This window comes from Phaseolus vulgaris, chromosome 2, assembly GCF_051622355.1.
Source record: "Phaseolus vulgaris cultivar YP4 chromosome 2, ASM5162235v1, whole genome shotgun sequence".
NCBI classification, from domain to species: domain Eukaryota; kingdom Viridiplantae; phylum Streptophyta; class Magnoliopsida; order Fabales; family Fabaceae; genus Phaseolus; species Phaseolus vulgaris.
In genome coordinates this window covers 44,994,972-45,018,180 of record NC_143499.1, presented here as the reverse complement: position 1 = coordinate 45,018,180, position 23,209 = coordinate 44,994,972, and the positions used below count along the sequence as shown (strand labels likewise).

The 23,209-nt window shown below is 29.0% G+C and overlaps 2 protein-coding genes and 1 long non-coding RNA gene across 6 annotated transcripts; all 3 read left to right on the top strand.

Annotated features, from left to right (window-relative positions):
- The first annotated feature begins 2,826 nt into the window (after nucleotides 1–2,826).
- Nucleotides 2,827–7,906, top strand: LOC137812508 (RING/FYVE/PHD zinc finger superfamily protein). Its single transcript, XM_068614515.2, has 4 exons — nucleotides 2,827–3,224; nucleotides 3,607–4,786; nucleotides 6,857–6,931; nucleotides 7,513–7,906. Exons 2-4 carry the CDS (start codon nucleotides 3,896–3,898, stop codon nucleotides 7,627–7,629), a joined length of 1,083 nt encoding a protein of 360 aa, XP_068470616.1. The 5' UTR covers nucleotides 2,827–3,224; nucleotides 3,607–3,895; the 3' UTR covers nucleotides 7,630–7,906.
- An 810-nt stretch (nucleotides 7,907–8,716) lies between these two features.
- On the top strand, nucleotides 8,717–9,872 carry LOC150029189 (uncharacterized). Its single transcript, XR_016518822.1, has 4 exons — nucleotides 8,717–8,816; nucleotides 8,912–8,988; nucleotides 9,226–9,335; nucleotides 9,429–9,872. It is a non-coding gene; the product is annotated as an uncharacterized LOC150029189 (long non-coding RNA).
- A 4,492-nt stretch (nucleotides 9,873–14,364) lies between these two features.
- On the top strand, nucleotides 14,365–21,445 carry LOC137812507 (aldehyde dehydrogenase family 3 member I1, chloroplastic). Of its 4 annotated transcripts, none has more exons than XM_068614513.2 (13): nucleotides 14,365–14,439; nucleotides 14,815–14,896; nucleotides 15,120–15,221; nucleotides 15,343–15,586; nucleotides 15,760–15,828; nucleotides 15,902–15,998; nucleotides 16,456–16,662; nucleotides 16,922–17,037; nucleotides 17,114–17,218; nucleotides 17,294–17,466; nucleotides 17,712–17,802; nucleotides 19,962–20,111; nucleotides 21,081–21,445. In XM_068614513.2, exons 2-13 carry the CDS (start codon nucleotides 14,859–14,861, stop codon nucleotides 21,312–21,314), a joined length of 1,626 nt encoding a protein of 541 aa, XP_068470614.1. In that variant the 5' UTR covers nucleotides 14,365–14,439; nucleotides 14,815–14,858; the 3' UTR covers nucleotides 21,315–21,445. The 4 variants fall into 4 exon arrangements, with proteins under 4 accessions (XP_068470614.1, XP_068470613.1, XP_068470611.1 ...); XM_068614512.2 differs by lacking the exon at nucleotides 14,365–14,439 and adding an exon at nucleotides 14,504–14,710; XM_068614510.2 differs by lacking the exon at nucleotides 14,365–14,439 and having other exon boundaries at nucleotides 14,728–14,896.
- Nucleotides 21,446–23,209: the final 1,764 nt, after the last annotated feature.

The following is a 23,209-nucleotide window of genomic DNA, read 5'->3' as shown; positions in this document are numbered from 1 at the left end:
GATGGTCTATAAGGTGAAAGATGTTCTGGGTGGCCTCAAATTAGCAACAAATGTGTGTGTACAAGGTACAATTACTCAGTTTTATTTTTTAAAATAAAGCATTTTTCTTTATCATATTTACATTTTTTATATAATCATTCTTTTGATAAAGTCCTTCATCATAATTTAAGATCTGTATTATGATATATATTATGATAAAGAATATAAATTGAAAGTGACATATCAAGTAAAAAGAGAAAGGTAGTTGGCATATATCAAAAGGAAAAGACCCACAAACACTAAATCTTAAGATTTTTTGATCTTTTATATGAACAACTCAAACTCATTGGTGATGGTAAATCTTCATAGTCTATCCTATCCTGTGTGACAAAAATTATATGAAAGGTAGAGTTTTCATATTATTAAACAAATTTTATATTTCAAAAGTTCATTAACAGGTACATATTTATATATGTTATCTGATAACTATTTATTTTAAATATAATAAAAAACAATTTATTTTTCTATATTGAACAATAACTCACAAATAGTATGCAGAAGACAATCTTTACATACAAGTAAAGACATTTTATTGAGTTAAGATAAACATAAATGGTGGCAATATGAATTACAGTATGAATTTTTCTTCATAATTTTCTGAGGCAATAAAGAATATGTTGGTTTTCAGTTTTGTGCAGGTATAGTTTCTTGAACTGTACAGGGTGATCATGTGTCAATCATAGCTAGCAATTGAATTATAGCTGAAGAAGATAATGGTACCTCTACACCTGTTATTACAAATATAAGCACCAGAGAAAACACTCTGCATCCTATGAGGGAAGAAAGGAAACAAAAATTTCACCAAAATGAAGAAACTAATTGTTCAACTACAAGATAATCTCGGTTCCTCATACAATAACACAAAACAATCACCACTGACTCAAAACCTTCTATGTTCAAGCCTATTATTTCTTCTTGTGTTGGTGTTTGAAATTCCATATTAGGCTACTATTATTTATGTTGTTACCACTACTTTTAGTTCTATTTACAATATCTTTCACTGTTAGGATTATTATTATTATTATCTTTACTACTATTGTGTTTATTTTGTCGTCACCACTAATGCCTTTTCATAAGACTAATTTATTTAAATATAGTTTATGTATGAATATTGTTAAGTTATTAGTTCAGATCAAACATTCAATAGGAATTTATTCCATTTCTATCTTTTCATATTCTTATCTTATTATATTCACTACAAAAATAATTAAATAAATAGAAACTAATCTTAAAGACCAAAATAATTAATTATTATATTAATTAAATTAAAAATCATTTTAAATTGATTTTTAAATTAATTTTTATTATTGATAAATAGTTTTTAAATTAGTTACCAAGTGTTTTACTACCAAATTTAGAATATAAATAATTAGTCGTTAAAACTTTGGTAGTTAAAACTTTTATAGCTAATCAGATATCAATTTTAAAATTATTTATCAATAATATAAACTAATTTAGAAATCAATAATTTTTTAATTTCAAAAATGATTTATAATTTAGTCAATATATCAATTAATTATTTTTTATCTATAAAATTAATTTCTATTTAATAATTTTTTTATAGTGATTGACATCATAAAATCAATCAGTTAAGTTTTTTTTTAATTTCAAGTTATTTAATATGTGCAAGTTTTTTTTAGTCAATGTTTTTTATCTTTTATCCTGTCACTTAATTTTGTTTAAATCACTATAACACACGTTAAATATAGACAATTGTATATGAAAAATTGAAATTTTGTCTATCATTATTTTTTCCGCTCTCAATAGTGTATTTGATTTGTTTTATATTATCTTTCAGTTTTTTTTTTAAATGAATATTTTGATAGAAGTTCTAAAATATTTAGTACGACTATTTAAAACATTTTTTATTGTTCTAAATTTTAAATGAATAGTACTTTATTCAAAATTAGTAATTAAAGACATTAACAGTTATAAAATAAATAAAAAAAGTCCATTAAAAGTTGGTTTACAATGATGAACCATATCAAAAAGTCAAAATGTTTGTATTGGTTTTAATGAATAAAAGTACATTTTAATATATTAGAATATAAAGTGTAATTTTTAAATTTTAAAATGTCAATATACATTAACTAGCATTTCTATATGTAAAAAATATAATTTTAAAAATAAAATATAAATAAGGATAAAAATAAAGGAGTTATACAGTTTTTTAGTTAAGGAATTAAATAATTATTTTCACTTAGAAAGATTGTATACTTGTACATTTCATCAAATAATGAAAAAGTAAAATTTTCTAATGACTCAAAAACTAACTATAAAACAATTGTATCACTTTTATATAATAGTATAAATGATACCTTTAAAAACTTTACAATTTGTTTCAACTTTCCAAAACAATTAGAATTTAATTCAAATGAGAAATTATTTTTAAAGAAAAATAATAATTTTTTTAATGTGGAATAAACATAAATGACCCTTTATTTAAAAATACTAAAAATACTCACTGAATTATTTCATATTCAAGCCCTTAAATTACGAGTTAAATTACATCGCTTCTTTCATATTGTCTAAATTTCTCTTTAGTGTTTTTTCTCCTAAGTACCTTCCAATAATTCAATAAGCCAGAGATTAGTAATGTTGGCAGCATTTTAACCTCACTGATTGAACTGACAAAGGTGAAAATCAAAGTAAAAATTCTCATTAATAAATTGTTGTAAAAAAGAACAGGGTTGTTAACTCTAGTAAAAATTACTGTAAGAAAAGGGGAAAAAAAACTAAAATGACAATGTAATATAGAAAAAAAAAAACATTAATGTTAAGGAAGATTTGAGGAATACAAGGAGAACGGTAACACACCGAAATGGAAATAAAAAAATGTGCTTTTATTAGATAGATGCGTGATGGTATTGATGTTTTGTAAGGAAAGGGCTACAAATGGAGAAGAGTGGGCAGACGCAATTGGTATGTATGTATGTACGTACATGTATGTATGTATGTATGCAGTGTAAGAGCTGAAAACGGTGAGAATGTATTATTGAACTGTATTGTGAAAGAGAAAGAAAGAAAGAAAGAAACGATGCGAGCAAAAGATACATAAACAAGAAGAGAAGAGAAGAGAAGAGAAGAGTGGTAACAGTAAGTGAGGAGTGAGTGAATGAGTGAATGAAACTCACAAGACAAGACAAGACCCTCTAACGCACTCAACTCAAATCAATTCTCTCTGGGTAAGTTCTTCACTACTGTCACCTGAATCTTCCATTTTTTATTCAATTTTCATCGTTAGTAAGGGATTTCACTGATGCCCTTATAAAATCAAACAATTGGGTTTTCTTAATGTTGCTTCTTTAATTGTGGGTGCCGCCTCCACCGCTTCATTATCACATTCTCAGTTGTATGCTAGTTATAGTTTATTCTTCAGATTTATTCTATGATATTCGCTCAATAAGAAAATCTAGGCCTTTGGGGTACATAAAGTCTTGAATTTTTAATTTCCCTTGGAATTTTTGACTGCTTCGCTCTTCATATTTTTTTTATTTGTTTATTTTTTATAATTCAACTAGTGGTTTGGACATTAATTTGCAATTAACATACATATACGCGTTTCAGGTTACAAAAGAACTGGATTTGCAGCGTTGAAATTTCTGTATTCTTCCGGAGAATATCTAGTCCAATCTCGTTCCGTTGTTTTCTGCTGAGGGCCTCTGGTTTACAATTGAAGTTAAAACTGCGAATGGTTGTTGTTTTTGTGTGTTGGAATGCTAGTTTTTTTGTTGACGATGGTTCTCAGTGCAGGAGAAGGGTTTGTGAACTGAATTAAGTTAATCTTATTGAAGTAGAAGAATGGTCTAATAATCTGAAAGGCCAATTTGTGTCTTTGAGTCTGAAGACTGATCAGATGGGCAGAGAAAATGATTTAGCAAGAACAAAGGAAGAAGTCAGTGATGATGGTTCCTCGACTCTTGAGAATGGGGATTTAGAATCTCATGCTCGAATTAGTCTGGACAAGGAAGGCTTGGAAACTTGTCGTGTGTGCCAATGTACTGAATCTGATAAAAGGGCAGATGCGGCGCTAGAATTTCTGGGCATCACCCCGGGTTCAGAATTGTGTAAAAGCAAGGGGGAAGTAGGGTGTGATGGCAATGGAATTCCCAGAAATATGTCTCTTAACAGAAACATTGAAAACAATACAGGGATGGTGGAATTTGTAAGCCCCGATGGGGAGGTTTTCATTTGTAAAAGCGATTTGGAACTTGGTTTGTCTCATCAAGATAAACTAATTGAACTGGGATGTTCTTGTAAAAACGATCTTGCTTTAGTACATTATGCTTGTGCACTCAAGTGGTTTGTCAACCATGGATCTACCATTTGTGAAATATGTGGACATATAGCAAATAATATCAGAGTTTCTGACTTCAATAAGGTTGTTGGAGCTTTGAAGGAGTATGAAGTATTGAGGGAAAGAACTGCTAGTGGTGATCCTGGTCTCGCACAAGCTCGTGCAAATGCTGGTGTGGATCCTGATGCAGTGGCTGCTATTCGGAGGCAACGGCTAAGTGAGATTGCACTATGGTTTTGTCCTCATAATAGCAGTACCAATAACAACGTTAGCAATGTGGACACACTTTCACAGGTTGCTTCTGAGCAGCCTTTGAGCATTGTTACTGAAGATGTTGTCCCTGTACAGAATACTGCAACTAAATGGGCCGTGGAGGGTACAGGTATCCTGCTTGCTACGGGGCTGCTTACCATCACCCTTGCATGGCTTATAGCCCCTCGTGTTGGAAAGGTATTTAAAATTAGCAATTTGAATAAGTACCCGAACTTGCTAATATATTTGAATGATAAGTTCTTGTTTTCCTTTTCTTTGCCTGAATGTTCCTGTACATGATTGTATGCAACTACTTTTGGTTTACTTTCAACTTATGAATTTACAAAATAGTAGGCTTAAACTTTGAAGAGGTTGTGACAGTGATGCATACATTGAGGCAGGCTTAATTAGTTACTCATACATGAAGCAAATATAATAGTTTGGCTCGCTATCAATTCATTTCTCTACATAATCTGTTGGGCCACCTTTTGCTCACGTGTTTCTTCATCTGCTAGACCAAATGCTAACTTTTTTTAACAGAAGCTGCTTTCATCCTTATTCAATATTCTACCAGTCTTCTTTAGTAAAAAATACATTGTGGAAAGTCAATAACTGGATCATGACTGGGAAGAATGATGGGAATTATATGGGACAGCAAATTACTAATGGACTTTAGGTTGACCACTGAGTTAACATTTAGTCTGGTATTCTGTGTAATGATCACCTATATGCCTGCATTTAATACTGGTAAAGGAAAAGGTCTTATGGCCAATGTCTAATATATAGATCTGAAGCTGAGCCATCGAGATGAATGATGGAAAGCTTTGTGGTCTGTTCTCTGCTTCCTGTAGTTTAGTCAGCACTTCCTTGGTCTGTTATAAGGGGCAGTTTTGAAGATTTTTAGGTTATATTTGGGAGTTGGGAGGAGAAGGGAGCAGTTGATAAAAAGGAAAAGAAAAGTGGAAAGGAGTGAAAAAGGATGAGGTCTCAAGTCAAGTAATACCTTTTCTACATGATAATCCTTCTTTTTCCTCCCCGTTTCCACACACTCCCACACAATGGTTAAGTCTACTCAGTCTTACCCTCCATCTAAAAACACCCTTAAGAATTATCTTTGAGAATCTCACTTATGCGTGTGCAAACAATGGTGTCAGGTAAAATGCAATTTGGGGCAATAGAAATATGTTTTTTAATTATTAAAATTGAATGGTCATTTATCAATGTGTTGTACACTGTGAAGTGGTCATTTTTATGGTTGTTACATGATTCATTTACATTCAGTCCTTTTGATATCTAGTAGTCTGTTTAATATTTGTAATTCGAAAGTATGATTTAGATTAGAATTGGTGGCATATAAACCCTTGAATCATGTCAACTTCAGTTTTTGAAGATTTATTTCCTAGGTGATATTATACTTTATTTAAACAACTAGTTTTTTTCAGTTTGCCTGATGGTACTGGATTAACTTTTGGTAGAGAACATTTGGGTGGGGGATGTTTTTACCTTAGAGGACTTTCCTGTCCAGTTTCATCTTTCTGCTTTGCTCAACTCACCATTAGCTTCTTTTATTCTATTATTCATGGTCTCTCTATACTAGGACTTTCATTTTTGGCTAGATTTGAATAAAAGAAAAACAATCCCTTTTATTCCTACATACTTGATTGTATATTTCTGTTAGCCAATTATGATAGGTGAGTTGGAGTTTGGATTCTTATGCAGAGTTCTCTTGCATCCCCGCTCCCTGGCTCGCATTCTCTATGCTAGCAAGATTAATACAAATCACTTATTGCAATTTCATGGGCCTCGTGTCACTTTTTCTTGATATGCGTGGTGTTGCACATCTAGCTATGTCACTTGTATTTGCATATCAAGGTGGATATTTTCCTTTTAAACAATTGTTTTTAGCATTACACTGCACTGGGTGTGTGCAGGCTAGAACATTTTTTGATGGTTAAGTATAGAGTATGCCACTTGTAGTTTCTTAACTATAAAAACTGGTAAATATATAGACACTAAAATCTTATGAGGGTGTTTTTTTTTCTATTCTTCAGTTTGTGTGGTTCAAATGTAATGCTTGTACTTTTTAGGGTGCTTTGGTGGTCTACTCATGGTTACTTCAAGAGAGGAACCATTTTGAATGGATAAAGTGATCAAACAACTTCATTGCTTCTTTTTTTTCCTTTTGTTACACTTGTTTGTGTGGTCTGTATATTTGTTCTTCCCTATTGATTTGGTTAGAAGCATAATGAGCCTGTGTTTGTTGTGCAGAAAACTGCTAGAAGTGGTCTTCATATCTTACTTGGAGGGGTATGTGCTTTAGCAGTGGTGGTTTTCTTCCGCTTTGTAAGTACTTTGTGTCCCTTCCTTTTGCTCCCCTAAGAAGATTTTTTCAGATTTGGTTATGTTTGGATGGATTCAAACTTGACTATGTTTTTATCCTACTCGAGTAGGATTGTCTTTTATGAAGATACGTGTGGCCTTGTACCAAAATAAACACAACAATGATTTTAAAAACAATTGAAATATAAATGAAGATCCTGACTGATTAAGTTCACAATTATCATAGACCATTGAATAGTTGAATGAATAATTTCCAAATTATTATGGCATAATCTTTGGAGTTCAACATTGAGTAGGATAAATTAATTGACGTGGTACTTGAGCTTTGAGGTTCTCCCATCTAACGGACTAGTCTTTTGGATTGAATTCTCCTCTTTTGTTTAAGTCCCAACAATTAGTGCCCTTGTTGAGGGTTGGGCCACGGAAAGGACTACCTCACATTGAGTAGGATAAAGTACGTTAAAGTCTTGAGGTTCTCTCACTTAATTGACTAGTATTTATGGTTGTACTCTTTTCTTGTGCTTAAAAATACAATACATGGTTGATCTTAGTGGCATATACATAACTGCACTTTTATTTTGCAGTTTGTGCTTACCAGAATCAAGTATGGACCTGCACGTTATTGGGCAATCTTGTTCGTTTTCTGGTTTCTGGTCTTCGGAATATGGGCGTCAAGGACCCATGGTGCCCATACAACATGATCCCTTGGTACAGTTTAGATCTTTGTTAAGTCTTTTGTCCCTCTCCGACAAAACAAAACTGCCCTTCCTTCCCATCTTGAGTTTTGAGATTTTGAATATATTCATTATGATACGACTTATGAGTCTATAGATTCGCATATTTGTTCAATGTAAAATAACAATTATGTTGTTTGCAAGCTAGATTTCTGAATGCTCACACACACATGTGCAATCCTGGGCTCCATATGTACTTGGTCATGAAAATAATGAGAATGCCGTGGGCTCTATTTGAGTTTTATGTGTTTTACTAATATTTCAGTGTATATGTTGTCTTTCTTGATTGTTACAGAGTCATCCCATAAGGTTACAAACTACGGTTGAAGGAAAATATGCAGTTCTGAACTTAAAGATCTCATGAATGAGTGATCAAATAATACTTCTCGTTGGATCTACATTTATGTCTAAATTCCTATCAGTTCTACATTTTACATTATTTTGATTGAATGCCTATTTTCGATGTGTCAACAATTTTGGTTGCTTGCACCTGATACTGTATTTTTGGTTACTTCCATTGACAAGCTCATTTCAACACCATTTCTATGTATATGTGTATGTATTTAGATAACCAATCAATGTTCTTATTACAACATTAGTTAGAGAAACAAAAAATTAAAATAATGTGGAAAAAGAGGAATTTATTTTATTACAAAATGCAATATCCATCTCGTCAAAAGTAAGTTATCCATATTCTTGAAAAAGGATTTAACATGGTGAGCAAATTTCTTTGGGTAAATAGTATCTGGCAGATAAAACTGAGGCAGAAACTGAAGTCATAAAATGTTTCCCTTCTTCAATTCTGCAATTCATTATTGTGATCAAATTATTAAGACATCAACAACATCTATTTATAGTACACATAGAAACTACTTCCTCAGTAACATAGAAACTACTTCCTCGGTAAGTTCTTGCACGTGTCAGCTCTAGAAATTTTTTCAAAAGAATATACAAACTAAAATCACTTATAAAGTTACCAAAAGAAGAAATAAAAAACTCCAACGTGGTGCACTCTTAAGCTGATACTATATTGGTACAATTTTTTTAATCATACTCTACTTTTCCAAAACAATTCAGGGAACAATGAACAATCAACATAGAGTTCTGGGGCTAAATCAGATAGCAGTGAGTGTGAAGAGGGAGTTGTTAGTGTGGTAAGGTCTTATTACCTTTAATTCCTAATAACTGGAATAATCAGCTCTTTCTTTCATTCAAAAAAGCATTTTGACATTTATGGTCATTTTCCAAGACTTAAATCGTGGAATGGATGATCAAGAATGTACGTCTTGAAGTCACTTAATTGAGGAGATCTTTGGAAGAATATAGGTACTTTTCCATCTGGTATTATATTGAAATTATATTTTTTTGTCACAGTGATATGGAGTTTCTCCTGATACTGCATGATTTGCAAGAAAAAAATAGTAAAATTAAAGTTTCATTCAAAACCTTTTCATTGATGTCTCATTTTTTTGACCGTGCTTGATAAAAAATGAGTAATTTTTTCTCTCTTGGTTTATATATTGATTAGGCTATTTGAATTATTTATCATGAAACTCATGCCAGGTCAGACACAACGCCTCTAAAGTCTCACAGAAAAACAAGCCAAGGAAATTGTAGAAAACAAACTCTACACTAAGGAGTTAAAAGATACAAAGAGAATTTTGGCTCAAAATGTAATCACATGCTTCATCAGCACACGAAATAACATTTTCCTAATAAGAACTGTTTTTCTTACTAACCTTGGTTTCTGTCTAACTTGCCAAAAGGTAAAGGAGTTTTTATGGAAATGAAAGCAGCAGAAGAAGAAGTTGGTAGATGGACGGAAGCTTGTGAGTTGGAAATTGAAGCTAGAAAGGTAGAGATTGAAGAGCGTGACAAAATGGTAAAGATATGTAGGAAAATATTGTAGGAGAGTAGAGAATTATGTTTTCATCCCTTTCCAATAGAAGGTGACATTTGAGAGCATCTTTCTTTTTCTAAATGCTATGCTTGGATGCTAAATTAGTTTATAATTACTCTATCATTTCCCTTAGCAAACAATAGAGTTGGAGATGCTACCAGAAATGTAAGCCTTAATTTAATTAACAGAAATACACATTTACATAATTTTTCAAAACTAGTGAGTTGATTCATCTTAAACTTCATTTTCCCATGTAACATTTCATCACTTTTGTTAATGTAAATGTGCTATACTTTATTGTTGTTGTTTGGACATATAAAGCACAATCACTAAAACTTTCAAAACTGACATTTGATTAACTTTAATTGTAGTGTGTGAAGGGTATATAGTTATCATTGCACAAATTTTTACTGATAAAATATAGGTGTAATGAATTTATTAAATTTTAATACATTAATTAATTTACAAAAGTTGTTTCATATAGTTTCTTCAATTTTTTTAACTTAAGCATAATCCAACAACTAGAATGCTATAACTTGAATGATGTCAATTTCCTTTACTGTATATTGTTTGAAGCAGCAATCTAGTTTCTAAACAATACCTAATTGTTTCTTGATTACTAAAATACTTGAATTAGTTAAAAGATTAAACAAATACAAATTCTGAATTATTTATTTTCTTATTTAAATAAATAAATAAAGTTTTAGACTATTCAAATTTTTAAATAAATACAATGCCTAAGTTTTTTAATATTTTACTTAAGTAAAAATCTGAAATAAAAAAAAATCCTAAATAACTCAAAATTCTAAATAAATACAAAACTCTAAATTAATTAAAATTCTACATAAATACAAATCTGAAATAAATAAAAATTATAAATTATTCAAAATCCTAAATAAATACAAACTCTAAATTATTTAATTTTCTACTTAAATAAACATCTAAAACTAATAATTCTTAAATTATTTAAAATATTAAATAAATATAAATCAAAATTATTTAATGTTCTACATGAACAAAAATAAAATATAAAAAATAGATTATTCAAAATTATAAGTAAATCCATATCCTAAATTATTTAATATCACACACTAATAAAAAATTAAAATAAAAACAAAAAAATTGAGATCATACTAAATTTTTTGAAAAATAAAAATATAAAAATAATAAATTATTCAAAATCATAAATAAATACAAATCCTAAATTATTTAACGTCTTACATAAATAAAAATATGAAAAAAAAATCTTAAATTATTCAAATTTCTAAATAGATATAAATTCTAAATTATTTAATGTCATAACTAAATAAATATCTAAAATAAATAAAATTCTTAAATTTTTCAAAATATTAATTAAATATCAACCCTAAATTATTTAATATCTTACTTAAATAAAAATATAAATTAAAGATAACCTTTAAATTATTCAAAATCCTAAATAAATACAAATCTTAAATGATTTAATATCTCACTTAATTAAAAATCTGAAATAAATAAATTCCTAAATTATTCAAATCCTAATAAATATAAATTCTAAATTATTAAATGTCCTACTTAAATGAACCCTAAAATAAATAATATCTCTAAATCATTCCAAATTTTAAATAAACACAAATCCTAAATTAATTTATGTCTTACTTAACTAAAAATATAAAATAAATAAATTTTTTTAACTTTTCAAAATTCTAAACAAATACAAATCCTAAATTACTTTATTTCCTATTTACATAAAAGTATAAAATAAATAAAATCTCTAATTTTTTAAAAATTTAAATAAATACAAATCTTAAATTATTTAATGTGCTACTTAAATAAATATTCAAAATAAATAAAATTATTTAATTATTCAAATTTTTATATGAATAGAAATCTTAAATCAATTAACGTCCTACTTAATAAAAATCTGTAATAAATAAAATTTCTAAATTATTCCAATTTTTTTTAAAAATACAATACCTAAATTATTTAATATCCTATTTAAATAAATTATCTAGAATAAAACTCCTAAATTATTAAAAATATTAATAAATGAATATTTAAACTTATTTAATGTATTACTTAAATGAAAGTATGAAATAAGTATAGTTTTAAATTATTCAAAATCCTAAATAAAAAAAAATCCTAAATCATTTTATGTTCTACTCTTATAAAAATCTAAACTAAATAAAATTTATAAGTTTTTTAAAATCTTAAATAAATACAAATTCTAAATTACTTTATTTCTATTTAAATAAAAATCTAACATAAATAAAATTGGTAACTTTTTCAAAATACTAAATCAATATAAAATCTAAGTTGTATAATGTTTTACTTAAATAAAAATCTGAAATAATTAAAATTTCTAAATTATTTAAGATTCTAATTTATGTTATGTTTTTGCCAATGAGCATTCAAGTTTTCTATTTTGTTTTTTTACTATATGCTTATTACTTGAATTTGCAGGCTCATATAATGTTTTTAATTATAGTTTTACTTATGCATTACAATAAATATAATATCTTATCAAAATCTTCTATTATATATTGTTTTCTATTAACATGTTTTATTTTCTTTTTTTAAACGATACTTTACTCACTATTTTTTTTTTTCTAAGTGGTAACACAACATGTATGAAAAATACAAATAGTGTCCTATATTTCATATATTATACTCTTTGTAATTTATGTTATTTGGAGTTACTTTGATCTGTAAGTTTTTTTTTTCTATCAATTTTACATTTAAGTTATCTGTTGTAATAATTCAAACGTATTGACATTATAATTTCATATTGCTCAAAATTCAAATTATGATAGCTAAAGGAAAACACTTATTTATTGTTTGTTGGTTCTATTATATTTTGTCACTTATATTGATTTTTTTTTATATTTGCTACTTATTACAAGTTTTTGTCAATTTCGTTATGTATTAGTTCATAAATTTTATGATTACTAATTTGCTCTTATTGATCCTTTGTTACCTTATTTCAAATTTGTTGATTCAATAATATCATGTGCTGAAAAGTAATAAAAGTAATATTGTTTCATTTATATGTGTATATTTTGATACTTACATTTCTACAAATATATTTTTGTGTTTTTCGTTTTTGAGTTTGCTTCTACAATTTTATTGCTTAAATATTATATATGGTCTCATTTCAAATGTGTTGACTTTATCATTTCATGTAGTCAACACTCAAAATTTGACAACTACATAAAAAGTATCTTTAGGTTATAAGTCTATTTTAGGTATAAACAATTTCATATCTATTAATTCTAATTCACTACAAGAAAAATCAATTTATCTACAGAAGAATTTCAAATGTAACAGTCGTAAGTAAATCAACATTACCTGTAGATTATCCACGGAATAAAATCCATATGTAATGTAGGCGTAGATAATTTACCTACAAACAGTGTTTTCTGGGTAACGAAAACAGGAGTTACCCATCAACTCCAGTCCGTGGATAAATTCATAGAAAATTAAACATATTTTATTTTTAAATTTTAATTATTATTTGAATTCTTTTTTTATTTTCAATTATTATTTACAAATATTATTTATGCTATTTTTAGGATTATTATTGAAAATTATTATATATGCTAGACATAAATTGTGGTAGGTGAGACTCAAAACCAAGTCCTTTGGATGACAAAAAAATACTTTAATCATTACATAAGTCAAGTATTGTTTTATATTATGATTATTATTATATTTATTAGTATAATTATCAATATTAATATAATTAATAATATAAACATTATTAATATTATTCATATATTTACTATGGTTCATATTATTATTTAGAATAATAACATTATTAATATTATTAAATATTATGAATATTATTATATTATTAATACTATTAAATATCATTAAATATTATTAATACTATTAAATATTAATAATATTATTAATATTATTAAATATTATTAATGTTATTAAATATTATAATATGTAGATAATGCTGAGTTTATCTAGAATTAAGTACAATAAGTAATATTTATAGATAATAAGTAATATTTATAGATAAGGTTAAATTTACTAGTAATTTTTAGTAATTTTTAGATTTGTAGATAAAAATCTTTAAATAATACTGATATATTTTTTTAGTGATTATTATTCTTACATCTAATTTCTACTTCTACTTTTTTTATTTACAAGAAGTAGTAGTATGCTACATTTCCAAAATCTAAGGTTTCTGGTTCCCGACTCTAGAAGCCTCACCAATGAACACCTTAATGGGCACTACAAGAAGAGTGTTCAAATTAAGTCAGCATTCTGAATTAGTACACTTTTTGAATGGATGATACTGTTTAATACTTTACAACGGTGTGGAGAACACAAAAATCTTTGTATCTGATAACAGGGTTGTCATCTATAGTAGTGGAGAACCACATAACTTTCTATTAATAAATAATAACACAACTATTTAGGATAAAAGTTGAAATAGTAGATTTACAAGTTAATGGATAAATATAATCTTCTTTTATCCAATGGAACTCTCCAAAAATATCATATGAATGACTTCATTCAATACTTTAATCGCTGAGAAACATAAGTGGAACACTTATCATGGAAGGTACAAAACCAGACTCAACTTTACAAATCTATTCAACTCTATTAATTATTATAATCAAACATTTCAAAAAGTAAAAATGCGTTTTTCAAATACGAGGGATTAAAGTAATTCTTTGTATTTTGAGGGACAATAACTAATTTATCTTAAAGTTCAAGATTAAAAACATAATTAATAATAAAAAATATCAAAAATTATAATGTTGCCCCATTTTAATCGTGCGTGAAAAAGGTACACAAATACAATGACACTGTTCTATTTCGTGATTCTCACCTTTCGTCTTCAACTAACACAGTACACAAACTTTTGGATTTGTGTGCAGGTATGTGTCACCCTTGATCCTTCTTCACTCATTTTACTGCCTTTGATCCAGGGACTGTGGCAAAGGAGATGCATCATGCATGCTTCATGGAACGGTTAGGATTCAAGAGATTCATGTGGGTTCTCGTACCACATAAAATCCTATCCATTCCATTATCAAACATTACTTTTCTACACAAGATTTTTTTCTCACTACTAAAACGTTTCTTTCAATTTTGGATTTTGGCCATGTCTTTGTCAAGCTGTACATGATCAGTACCTAGTCATTAAATGTATGCAACATTATCTTCGAATTTTTCCATGGCTGAGAACTCACTCTAGTTATGCTTATATATATACATGTAAATGCAAGTTAATGCAGATTTTTTATTTTTAGTTTTAGACATCAGTACCGAAGATTTTTCTGCTTCTTGTCGCACCATGGAAAGTCTCTGCCTTGGGCACTTCCTTGCTGCTAGGTACATGTTTTATTTTCTTCTACCGTTTGTATTCATTAAGCCAGTGATTGTTCATTTAATTTTTATTTATTTTGGGATATGAAAACAAAGATGGTCAATGCAACTTGATGGGAAGTATAATCACCCAAAGGAATAATAGAATGGCTAAATAAGTTGGAAAAAAAAGGCACTGCAATTTCATCATTATTAGTGTGCTTCTTATCCTAGTTCTTCATATTAACAGTAACCCAGTTAGTTCAAGAGCCTTTGGAGGCCATTTAACCAGAAAGTGCTTCCACAAGCATGTCCATTTTCACTCCCGTTCTGTTGTTTTCTCTTCAATGTTGTAAGCCCTCTCTCTCCCTCCACCTTTTTTGGTCATGAGGTGTTGTAATTGTATTTGCTCAATTATGATGTTCTTTTTATGTGGTTTGGTTGCATGTATATGTATGGTTAATCTTGTGAAGATGTTCTGCAACTCTATCAGTGTTGCCAGAATTAGAAGAGAAGCCGATATTTGATGGAGAGAAGGCTAATTTGCTTGTCAGAGATCTCAGAAAGTGCTTTGATTCAGGCAGGACAAAGAGCTATGAATGGAGGGTTTCCCAGTTGGAGGCCATTAGTAAGATGTTAGAAGAGAAAGAGAAGGAAATCACTGAAGCTCTTTATAAGGACCTTGCTAAACCTCCATTTGAAGCATTTATAACCGAGGTCTTCAATTTCTTGCTTCTTTTATGCATTAGTTTATGGAATTCTTTCAATTTGCTTTTTCTCCATTCCCTTTTGTCATGTTGCCATTTAATGTTTCAATTTGTCCAGTAGTCTTGTCAGCCTCACTATCATCATGGTCACATCAGATTTGATGTAAGTGTTTCTTAATGCAGGTTACCCAGGCAAAATCCTCATGTAATGAAGCACTTACAGAGCTGAAACACTGGATGAAGCCTGAGAGGGTAAATTGCAAGACGAACAATAAGTTCCAACATAGTTAAATTAATTAACAACCAATTTCTTTTACCCTTTTAGGTGAGTACTTCCATCACAACATTTCCATCATCAGCAGAGATTGTGCCAGAACCACTGGGGGTTGTGTTGGTTATCTCGACATGGAACTTTCCTTTCTGTATGTAGATGTTCCCTTTTCATTCAATTCACATATCTATACAATGTTTGGTCATAATGGAGAACAGCTTTTCTTCGTTTCAATTGTTTTCATCACTCTGTGGAGGACTTCTTTTGGATGTGTAACTGTAAATACAAACCTTTTGCACACTTTTCTTTCTGTCAAAATTCAAATTTCACCAGTTATTTCAAGCTCTAAAATTCTATCTGTTTTCTGTAAATGAATTTGGCCACTTGCTTAAAATTTCAATAAATTAGAGCCAAGTCTGTGATACTTGTGCATTCTTCTCAATATCACCATAATCTTTTGGTATTCATCTATCATGACTTTTCGTGTCTAATGATATTGAGTCTTCAGTATTTTTTTTTGGAGGGTGATGCTTACTCTCATTTGTTGACTTGGCTTCTTTTCTAAGTCCTATTCTTTCCATTGATATGTGCTTACTTCCTATCTTTAGTGTTATCAATGGATCCAGTCATAGGAGCCATTTCTGCGGGTAACACAGTGGTCCTAAAACCATCAGAAATTTCTCCAGCAACATCATCGCTGCTTGCAAATTTGATCGAACAATATTTAGACAACTCTGCCATAAGAGTTGTTGAAGGGGCTGTTCCTGAAACAACTGCACTCCTGGAGCAGAAGTGGGATAAGATACTTTATACAGGTAACTTGTCTTCTAATATTTTGTTCATATTCTACAACAAAGAGATTCATTTTAAGATGCCTGAAATTTGGATCTGATTAAAGCTGTTTCATATAAATGACTGATCCTATTAACACGTACTTATTATAAGTTGTGTCCAGAAATTTGAGTCAACACAGTTGAAATTTTCATTCTATAATTAACAAGTCAAATGTATATAGCTCATTTAGCAGGCCTGCTTCGCTATAAGTTCCATGCATAATCAACCCGCTTTTTGCAGGTAGTGCTAGAATTGGCCGCATTGTCATGGCTGCAGCTGCAAAGCACCTAACACCGGTGATTCTGGAACTTGGAGGAAAGTGTCCTGCTGTTGTTGAATCGGATGTCAACTTACAAGTAACATCTTCGAAGGATCTCTTGATTTACACATCGATTAACATATTTTCATGCATAGTAATCATTGCATTTTCAGGTTACTGCTAGGAGGATAATAGCTAGCAAGTGGGCATGCAATAGTGGACAAGCATGCATTTCTGTTGATTATATCATCACAAGAAAAGAGTTTGCTCCAAAGCTGGTAAGGTTGCCTTAAAAATACAAAATTCTGTGCACTGTTAAAATATATTACTCTTGATGAATTTACACTCGACAGATAAGTGCCTTAAAAGAAGAATTGGAACAGTTTTTTGGGAAAGATCCATTGGAATCAAAAGACATGTCGCGGATTGTGTCTCCTAACCAGTTCGCACGACTTGTGAAGCTCTTGGATGAGGATAAGGTATCTGGCAAAATTGTTTTAGGAGGTCAGAGGGATGAGAAGAAACTGTGAGTTGCATTCCCTTTTTAATTATTAAGATTGGAATATTACTTATACAATATCTATGAATTGGTTTTGCGGTCATGATTACCTTTGATTTTTATGTGGCTCTTGGATATTATATAAGGGTTGGGATACCTGAAGTCATTTTTAATATACTTTTATTTTGAAGTCATTTTTAATATACTTTTATTCTTGGTTGATAAAAAAAAAATATATCATAACATCAGTTCTTTCTTCCTTTATATTGCAGAAAAATTTCCCCAACTATCATATTGGATGTTCCTGAAGATGCTTTGGTAATGCAGGAGGAAATATTTGGGCCAATAATGCCAATAATCACAGTGAGTACTAGATCACTATTAAAGAGTACTAGATCACTATTAAAAAGTACATTTTGAGACATGTTGACAAGGATCATGGTTCATGGTTCATAGTTCTTGGTAAGTGTTTTGGTTCAAAACCACAAACCAGAACATTAAGAATTGAGTGATTTGTTCATAGTGAGGGGTATATTTAATAAACTCTAGTTAGTTGCTATGTTATCCTTTGGATCTTAACTAATATCATCTAATCCTTAAAGTTTGAATTTCTCTCAATCGATTCAAGTACCACAAGTAAATATTTTTGTGATTTTCACCTAAGATTCTGGATAGTTTTATTGATTCCCTATGTTAGCAAACCCTATAACCAGCCCATTAGATAAGTTACATTCCTTTTTAATAGGGGATTAGACTAACTAACGGTACACAACTCCCTACTCTTGAGTCGAGCTAGGTGAAAAGGCTTTCAAAAAGAGTTGTTTGGCTTTTAGATGTTTGACTTATCCACTATGGTACATTGGCCCCAACCTCAAGTTGGCTAGGCGAAAAGGCTTCATTAGTATTACTTCTGGAAGCTTCTATTGAAACTCTCTATTGTCCCATTGTTTCTAAGTGGAAAACCTCTCAACCGTCATGTCTTTTCAAGTATCTTTCTACATGACTACGCGAAATTGACATGTTGCCTAAGAGGTTACTCGGAACAAATGCACATGTAGAGCATATGATTTTAATAAGCTATCCTAAATAAAATGCTCTTGTCAATTTGGTTTTAAATTAAAACACAAGTTGGTACCAAATATTTTTAAATTTGGTAGTAAAAACCTTGGTTGCTAATTAGATACTAATTTAGAAACTATTTAACAATAATAAAAACTAATTTAGAAACCAATTTTTTTTAGTTTATAAAATGGTCTCTAATTTAGTTACTATTTTTAACTAATTATTTTAGTCTCTAAAAATTGATTTCTATTTCATAATTTTCTTGTAGTGTATATTTCATAGGTTAAAATAAACAAATTTTTTAAATTGAAAATATATTTAAGTTTAAGTAATACAATACATATTTCATAAAATATTCATTAATTTTTGTATGAAATCAACTACTCGACTGACATCTTAAAATAAACAAATTTTTTAAATTGAAAATATATTTAAGTTTAAGTAATACAATACATATTTCATAAAATATTCATTAATTTTTGTATGAAATCAACTACTCGACTGACATCTTAAAACATAATATTTTTTCTATATTAATCGCATAAAAAAAATATTTATTAATTTTTTAAAGAGTAAAGTAATAATTATAATATTAGTAGGGAAGTTTAAAAAATGTAAAAAAGAGACAACAGATCTACACTGATGTATTTGACACTCCATCTCTTAAAACCTATAGCAAAGAGATTTTCATCAATCACTCACATTGTTAGATTATGTTTTTCAATGAATCAATGTTCTTATTCAAAGTTTAAGTGGCCTTAAACAATTAATTGAATTTATTCATATTGAGATGTATTTTATAAACACTAGTTAGTAGTTTTGTTATCTTTATATCTAAATTAATATTATATAATCCTTAAAGCTTGTATTTTATTCAACCGATTTAAAAAATTAGATATTTTTATAGTTTTTGTCTAAGTTGGTAATTTTATTGAATCCTTTTGTAAGTGATTAACAGACCTGTTGGATAAGTTACATTTCCTTTTTAATATGAGATTAATCATACTAACAGTTCAGTAACTATCCTTGATGCAGCAAAAACATGTTCCATCTCATTTATGACTTTTTTTTTTCCTTTTCCTGCTGTTAGTGGCCATTGTTTGATTCGAACTCTTTCAAAACCGTACTGGTTTTGTTTACCAGTTTCCTGTTCCCTTTACAACTGATATAGATCCCAACTGGTTGTTAAACTTGCATCTCTTTTTTTCTTTTCTTGTATTATGTGCGAGTGAGAGTATATTGAAAAGATGATTCTAACTTAACTCAGTCTTCAATTGTTTTTTCCAGAATTATTTTACCTTCCTAGCATAAAATCACTATGTTACCGTGTACTATCAATCTTCCTTACTCCCTTTTGCATATCAATGTTGTTTCCAACCAAGTTAACTCTTACAAAATTTTATAATGGAAGGACTTCATATGTTTCTTCATACTTAGCATAGAATGTTATATTTTTGCAGGTAGACAACATAGAAGATTGCTACAGTATAATCAAATCAAGGCCAAAACCTCTTGCTGCATATCTCTTCACAAACAATGAGCAGCTGAAGAAGGATTATGTGGATAAGATATCTTCAGGAGGGATGCTCATCAATGACGCTGTCATCCATGTACTTATTCTCTTCCTAAAATTTACACATGATATTGTTTGCTATCATAATATTTTTTAATTATCATCATATTTTTTTAATAAATCAATTGTTTCCTTATAGTTCTCCATATATAAAAGGACAAAGAAAAGTTGTGTCTTTTATTTGACATCTTTCATTGCCATACATAGAATTGTTCAATTTAGCTTGAGAAAATTTTCGGTTGTGGGCTGATATAAGTGGACTTGAATCAATAATTGAAGAAAAACCATTGGTTTTAGCATTCTAGAACAAATAGTCATTAATTTTATCAGAGGAAGTAACTCATGCAGTTGTGATATGAATCTTACAAATAAATGTCAAAATTGAAGTGTTTTTTCAGAGTACTAATTATTAAGTTTCTTAGAGTTATACAGTTATACAGTTGTATTTATAATAGAGGATGAACATGCATTGGAAGCTTTCCTAAGTTTCAATATTTTGCAAGGTCAGAGTTGAATCTCATTTTTGTCTTAAAACATGAAGTGACTCATGTCAAGCTTAGATTCATAGATTCAATAACACAAGAACATAACAAAAACATAAGAATCATGTGGACTGAATTACAAAGAGTTAATGGTGAGAATTTAAAAGCATTAGAACAAGTAGAATAAAATTGCAATCAAAGAAAGTAGAAAATATGGAAAAGAAATAGAAATGGAGAACATGCTACTTGAGATTAGCTCAAGATAAATACATCGGAGAATTACCACTTGAAATCCAAGAATTTCAAGACAAGACATGGTTGTTCTTAGAAGCTTGAGTCTATAATTCAGCACTAAATGAAATTGAACCCATAACTTAAGATGCTTGAGACTTCACAACCTAACTTTTCTGTAGAATGAAATGAAAACATAAAAATCCAGTGCACATATAATGATGAAATGAAATCAAAACTTGAAATTTAATCTAGTTTATACATGCACTTAAATGTGTTATCTATGCTTGCAGGTTGCAACTCGTGGTTTGCCTTTTGGAGGAGTTGAAGAGAGTGGAATGGGTTGTTACCATGGAAAATTCTCTTTTGATAGTTTCAGCCATAGGAAGCCAGTTCTCTATAGAAGTTTTGATGGAGATTCATCCATAAGGTACCCACCATACACACCTCAGAAGGAAAAATTATTGAAGGCCATTATCACTGGCAATATTGTTCAAATATTTCTTGCTCTTCTTGGATGGTCTTAAGGAGAAGGAATGATTGGATTCTTTTTAAAATGTTCATGAATTAGAAAGTACTAAAACAGTCAGTAACTTGTGCCTTCCAATTTGGTAGAAGTGGCAAAATTTAATTACAATTTTTCCCCACAAGTTTTCAATCTCATGAATTTGTTCTTTGATTGCCATTAAATTATTGATTGAGATATCGAAGATAATGTGCCTGCTTTGATAGAATAGGGTGTGGTGGCAACACAACATAACTTGAAGGTGTTTCACATATTGTAGGTTCCTTTTCAGTGTCAATGTCTGTAATTTATTCATGTTTGTTTTGAACTGTAATGTAATAAATAAATCAAAGACTATGAGTGCACGTGACTATGAATTAGAAAGAGATTCAGATCAGATAAGCAAAATATACCTCTAACTATCGAAGAATAAATTAATTATTTATTATTAATATCCTTAACCTATTTATATAAATATTATATTTTTTGTGAGTGCACGTGCCGAAATTGTACTTTGTAAATTTCATAACACTTTAGTACAATCGACAAGTAAAATATTTTTTAAAATTCATTGTTTCTATATGCAATCATTTTTCATAAGTTATTTAATACTTTCAAATTTTAAAGATGAATTTTAATATTTTTATAGTGTACATTCTAAAACTACTAGGCACAACTTTGATTATGTTATACATAAGTATGGATTGTAAATGGTTTTGGGTTATTTAATTATAGTTATTTGTAAAGTGACTCTGATACCATGTTAAGAAGTGAGCTTTAAATCTAACTCAACTCATAAAACTGGCTCATAAGGTAAAGTTTGAACTCACTTATATACAATGAAATGTCCTCATCTCTAGTCGATGTAGGATCTCCAACAGGTCGGTCGTTATCACTTTCAACAGGCTGTGGTGGTACTTGCAGAAGACACTCTGATGATCAAGTCAGTCAGGGTGTTGTCACTCGATTGTCAGAGTACTGTAGATAATGACGTACCTGATTCTTGTAATTTGTGTTATTTATATTACCTTAATGGATTTTCGTTGGTGAACCACATTAGGAGGTTGGTTCTTGTTTAGGGTTGCACTAAACAACTTTTAACTACGGATTAACCCGACTGACTTGGTCAACCCATGACTTGTCGTCATGGGTCGTGACAGTACAATAAATAATGTGATATATAAATACAGTTATGATACAAATAAAATTAAACTTAAAAGTAACATAACTGTTATGATAAAAAAAATCGTTGTTGTATGCCTTTTTTTAGATAAGGATTCTTACATTAACTATAATTTAAAGTAGTCTTGAAAAGCAAAAAATTGAGAATAAAATTATGATGATTAGTATCCATCATATTTTTCTACTTCCAATGATGATTCTTGCATGAATAGTCATCAAAAGCACCTAAAAAATAAATTTTAAAAAAAACATGTTAAAAGTTAATCACAATGATTAAAAAAATCATTATCTTATGACAACAAAATGATAGCAATTATGAAACTATTGTACATCGAAGAAACGATAACAATTATAACTATTATTATTGTTACTAATAATTTTTAAAGAAAATTGAATCAACAACTATTATTAAATTTCCATTACAAACTTTCATTATGGTTGAATTTTTTTTTTTAATAAATAGTGAATTATTTAAAATCAATTATTTTAATTATGTTATTTAGTTTTAACTATTATATGTTTTGAATTCTAGTGAATTATTAATATTATATTATTATTTTTGGAAAATATTAAATAAAAATTAATTTAAAAAAACAAATAATTAATTATTATATTGATTAAATTAGATATAATTTTAAAGATTAAAAATATTATTAATATTGAAAATAATTTTTATTATTAATGAATAATATTTATTTAAATATTTAAATTTTAATTATTAATTATTTAAATTTT

What these genes read in the sequence shown, in the direction of transcription:
- LOC137812508 (XM_068614515.2), top strand. Translation starts at nt 3,896, where the DNA reads ATGGGCAGAGAAAATGATTTAGCAAGAACAAAGGAAGAAGTCAGTGAT. An exon ending in TAGCCCCTCGTGTTGGAAAG is followed by an intron (nt 4,787 to 6,856) that starts GTATTTAAAATT and finishes TTTGTTGTGCAG; the next exon opens with AAAACTGCTAGAAGTGGTCT. An exon ending in TGGTGGTTTTCTTCCGCTTT is followed by an intron (nt 6,932 to 7,512) that starts GTAAGTACTTTG and finishes TTTATTTTGCAG; the next exon opens with TTTGTGCTTACCAGAATCAA.
- LOC137812507 (XM_068614510.2), top strand. Translation starts at nt 14,784, where the DNA reads ATGCAAGTTAATGCAGATTTTTTATTTTTAGTTTTAGACATCAGTACC. An exon ending in GGATAAGATACTTTATACAG is followed by an intron (nt 16,663 to 16,921) that starts GTAACTTGTCTT and finishes CGCTTTTTGCAG; the next exon opens with GTAGTGCTAGAATTGGCCGC. An exon ending in AATCGGATGTCAACTTACAA is followed by an intron (nt 17,038 to 17,113) that starts GTAACATCTTCG and finishes TTGCATTTTCAG; the next exon opens with GTTACTGCTAGGAGGATAAT.